This window comes from Lolium perenne, chromosome 3 (assembly GCF_019359855.2).
Source record: "Lolium perenne isolate Kyuss_39 chromosome 3, Kyuss_2.0, whole genome shotgun sequence".
Taxonomy (NCBI): domain Eukaryota; kingdom Viridiplantae; phylum Streptophyta; class Magnoliopsida; order Poales; family Poaceae; genus Lolium; species Lolium perenne.
The window spans coordinates 200,679,358-200,682,440 of NC_067246.2; the positions used below are offsets into that span (position 1 = coordinate 200,679,358).

The window sequence follows — 3,083 nt, forward strand, 5'->3', positions numbered from 1 at the left end:
TGCTACTGCTATAAAACTCATTATCGATAAACTCTTGCGAGCAAGTCTGTTTCCAGGTGCAGCTGAATTGACAACTCCGCTGTTAAGGCTTTCAAGTATTCTTTGTCTCCCCTTGTGTCGAATCAATAAATTGGATTTTACTTCCCGCGAAGACTGTTGCGATCCCCTATACTTGTGGGTCATCAGCTTCTAAAGCAGGTGAACAAGATCTTGCACGGTTTCCTATGCGTGTGCAGGAAGGATGCCAACGGTGGAAATTGTCATGTCAACTCGGATAAGGTTGCTAGGCCATTTTGGTATGACCGATTGGGCATCCCGGACCTCGCACGGATGGCCATCAACCTCCGCGTCCGTTGGCTTTGGAGGTTGCTTACAGACCCTTCGCAACCTTGGGACGGACTAGATATGCAGTTCTCCAAGAATGTACGTTGGGTGTTCCATGTCTCCACTACGATAGTGCTTGGGGATGGGGCCTCCGCCCTATTATGGGAAGACATGTGGATTGGCGGGAAATTGGTGGAGGACCTAGCATTGGATCTTTACGCGTTGGTTAGGATCCAACCACGGAAGCACTGCACCGTCCAGCAGAGGTTGGCTAACCGCAGCTGGATTATCAATTTTTCGGGGGACACTGGGCCTACATGCCCTTTGCCAATACGTCCAACTCTAGGTTCGCCTCTGTGGGGTACAACTCACTGAGGTACCGGATGCGATGGACGCCAGATGGCCAATACATCGCCCGATCCTGTTACGCATCCCTCTTCCAGGGGGTCGTTGCTCTCGGCTCGTGGAGACTGAACTGGAAGACATGGGCACCACCTAGGGTGAGGTTCTTCATCTGGCTAGCTGTCAGGACGTTGGAGGGGTGATCGACTATCACAATGGGGTCTACCACACCCGCCCAGATGCCCATTCTACAATCAGATGGAGGAGACGATGGAGCATATCCTGACTTGGTGCCCCTTCCCTAGGACGTTGTGGCATGAGGTTCTGTCTTGGATCAGATCCATTTCCCATCCCCCAGTTGCTGATGGTGACTTCGCTAAGTGGTGGTGTTGGTGTTGTGATCCACACCCAAATTCATGAGCAAAGGAACCTTGTCGTTGATTATGCTCATGGTATGGTCGATTTGGAAACATTGGAACGAGACCGTTTTCGACAACGCTAACCGCTCAATATCGTCGCTGTTGGACACGGTTAAAGCTGAAGCAAGAGCGTAGGTGAGCACGGGTGGGAGGGGGCTTCACCAGCTTCTCCCCTAGTTAGCTTTCGGGTTGAGTTGTATGATGTGGTGTTTGGTCCGCTCTTGGAATTACACATATAATTTTTTTTTTATCAATGCATCAAAACACAATGTTTTTTATGTTTTCGCTAAAAAAAGATTGCTCTGCTATGATACTTTTAGGTTATACATATGGAGCTCTACCATCATTGATCAGTTCGAACATGTTTACACTTATATGATAAATTGTTTCAACAATCATAAAATGGGTTCTACACAAAGAATTCGACGATGTACAAGGAAAGAGTTGTCAACTCAAAGTTCACATTTTTCGTATAATCTAGAATCAGTTCTATTATCCCACTTACTCCCCTCCTGTCTGTAAGCAATTATCCTAGATGGTACCGAGTCAAAAAAAAAAATCCTAGATGGTAAGATTAAGATTAGTTTATGCTATACCTTATACATATTGTAAGGGGTTCTGCGCGCATGTGGACACAACTGATAGCTATTTGTTTTGTAGGTTCATGTTTATTCCCTAAATTTACTAGCACTTAATGTTGAAATTGCGATTTTATATTAGCGGGCTCTTTATTTTGATAGACTTGTGACTGATGCGGGAACTAATAATATTTTTATGCATTTTATAAAATGTTCACCTATGTAAATAAAGTGAAAATAATTTTTAAACTAAATGAAAATTATTTTTGAACCACATGCATATTATTTTTCTACTAGATGAACTTTATGTAAAAAAATACATTAACAATTATTTATTTTTGCAAGAGGTGAAAGATCTTAGGGAATAGTTATTTTTTTGAGACTACATGCAAAATATTTTGAAAATACATGATTATTTATTTTGATACAGATGAACGATCATCGTGATTTTTTTTTTTTTTTTGAAAACATCCGCCATACATTAAGACCAACATGCCGCCTCATTAAAAACCTTCCAGCCCCCTTCGGTACCCTGAAATGAAAAGAGTGCGTCAGAAACCTGTTGGCCTGAAGCCAAGTCAATTACAATCCTGGGCGATGAGCTCCAACACACAGGGAGGGGCTTCACCACGAAGGAGACCATCGAAACCAAACTTGCCTAATTGTGCCAACACATGCGCTGCACCATTACTAACCCGGTCTATCTTACAAATGGATATGCTACCAAAAACCCTAAGAAGATCCCGAGCTTCATTATGGAGAGCCCAGCCACTCGACAACTCTTGTCCTGAATACATAAACATTAACTTTGATATAGTTGAACTATTTTAATGAATCGTGAACATTTTCTGAATCACATGATAGGTTAACGATTTTGGTGCACCGTGATCATTTTTTAAAAAAATGTGAAATTTAATTCAAAAATTGTGCATTTTTTAACCATGAACAAAAAAAATCATAACATAAATCCTTTTCTAATATAGAACACATAATAATGAAAAACATATGGAAAAAATGAAAAATAGAAAAGGAAGGAAAATAAAAATAAGAAAATAATTTTAAAAATAAAATAAAAAACAAAAAATACAAATCATGAATACCAACTAAAAAGAGAAAACCAGAAAACCAGAAAAAAAAAGACAAGCGCGGCAAGAAGCAAGGTCAGACCCGTGTAGCGCCCGCATTAGGCGGTGAGTAAGAGTCCTCCCCAATAGGATTCGGCATTTCTGAGCTCTGAGGTCAGAAATTTGGCCTTTTAAGGAAAGAAATGGGCTTTGGGCTCCAAAATGAGCGGAATTGGAACTAAACGAATTTAACAGACGTACATGGGCAGATGGGCTTCGTATCTTTTCTTATAGGAAGCCGTCAAACGAAGAAGCCGGCTATGGCCCTGTCTTGACGAGTTTGACGTTGACACCAA

At 41.6% G+C, this 3,083-nt stretch overlaps 1 protein-coding gene across 1 annotated transcript; it reads left to right on the forward strand.

Annotated features, from left to right (window-relative positions):
* Nucleotides 1–330: 330 nt before the first annotated feature.
* LOC139838084 (uncharacterized) lies at nucleotides 331–869 on the forward strand. Its single transcript, XM_071827436.1, has 2 exons — nucleotides 331–590; nucleotides 671–869. The coding sequence occupies exons 1-2, from the start codon at nucleotides 331–333 to the stop codon at nucleotides 867–869; spliced, it is 459 nt and encodes a 152-aa protein (XP_071683537.1).
* Nucleotides 870–3,083: the final 2,214 nt, after the last annotated feature.

Excerpts from the sequence above, each read along its gene's own strand:
- LOC139838084 (XM_071827436.1), top strand. The coding sequence starts at position 331 with ATGGCCATCAACCTCCGCGTCCGTTGGCTTTGGAGGTTGCTTACAGAC. Across the intron at positions 591-670 it reads CACTGCACCGTCCAGCAGAG|GTTCGCCTCTGTGGGGTACA; the intron begins GTTGGCTAACCG and ends GTCCAACTCTAG.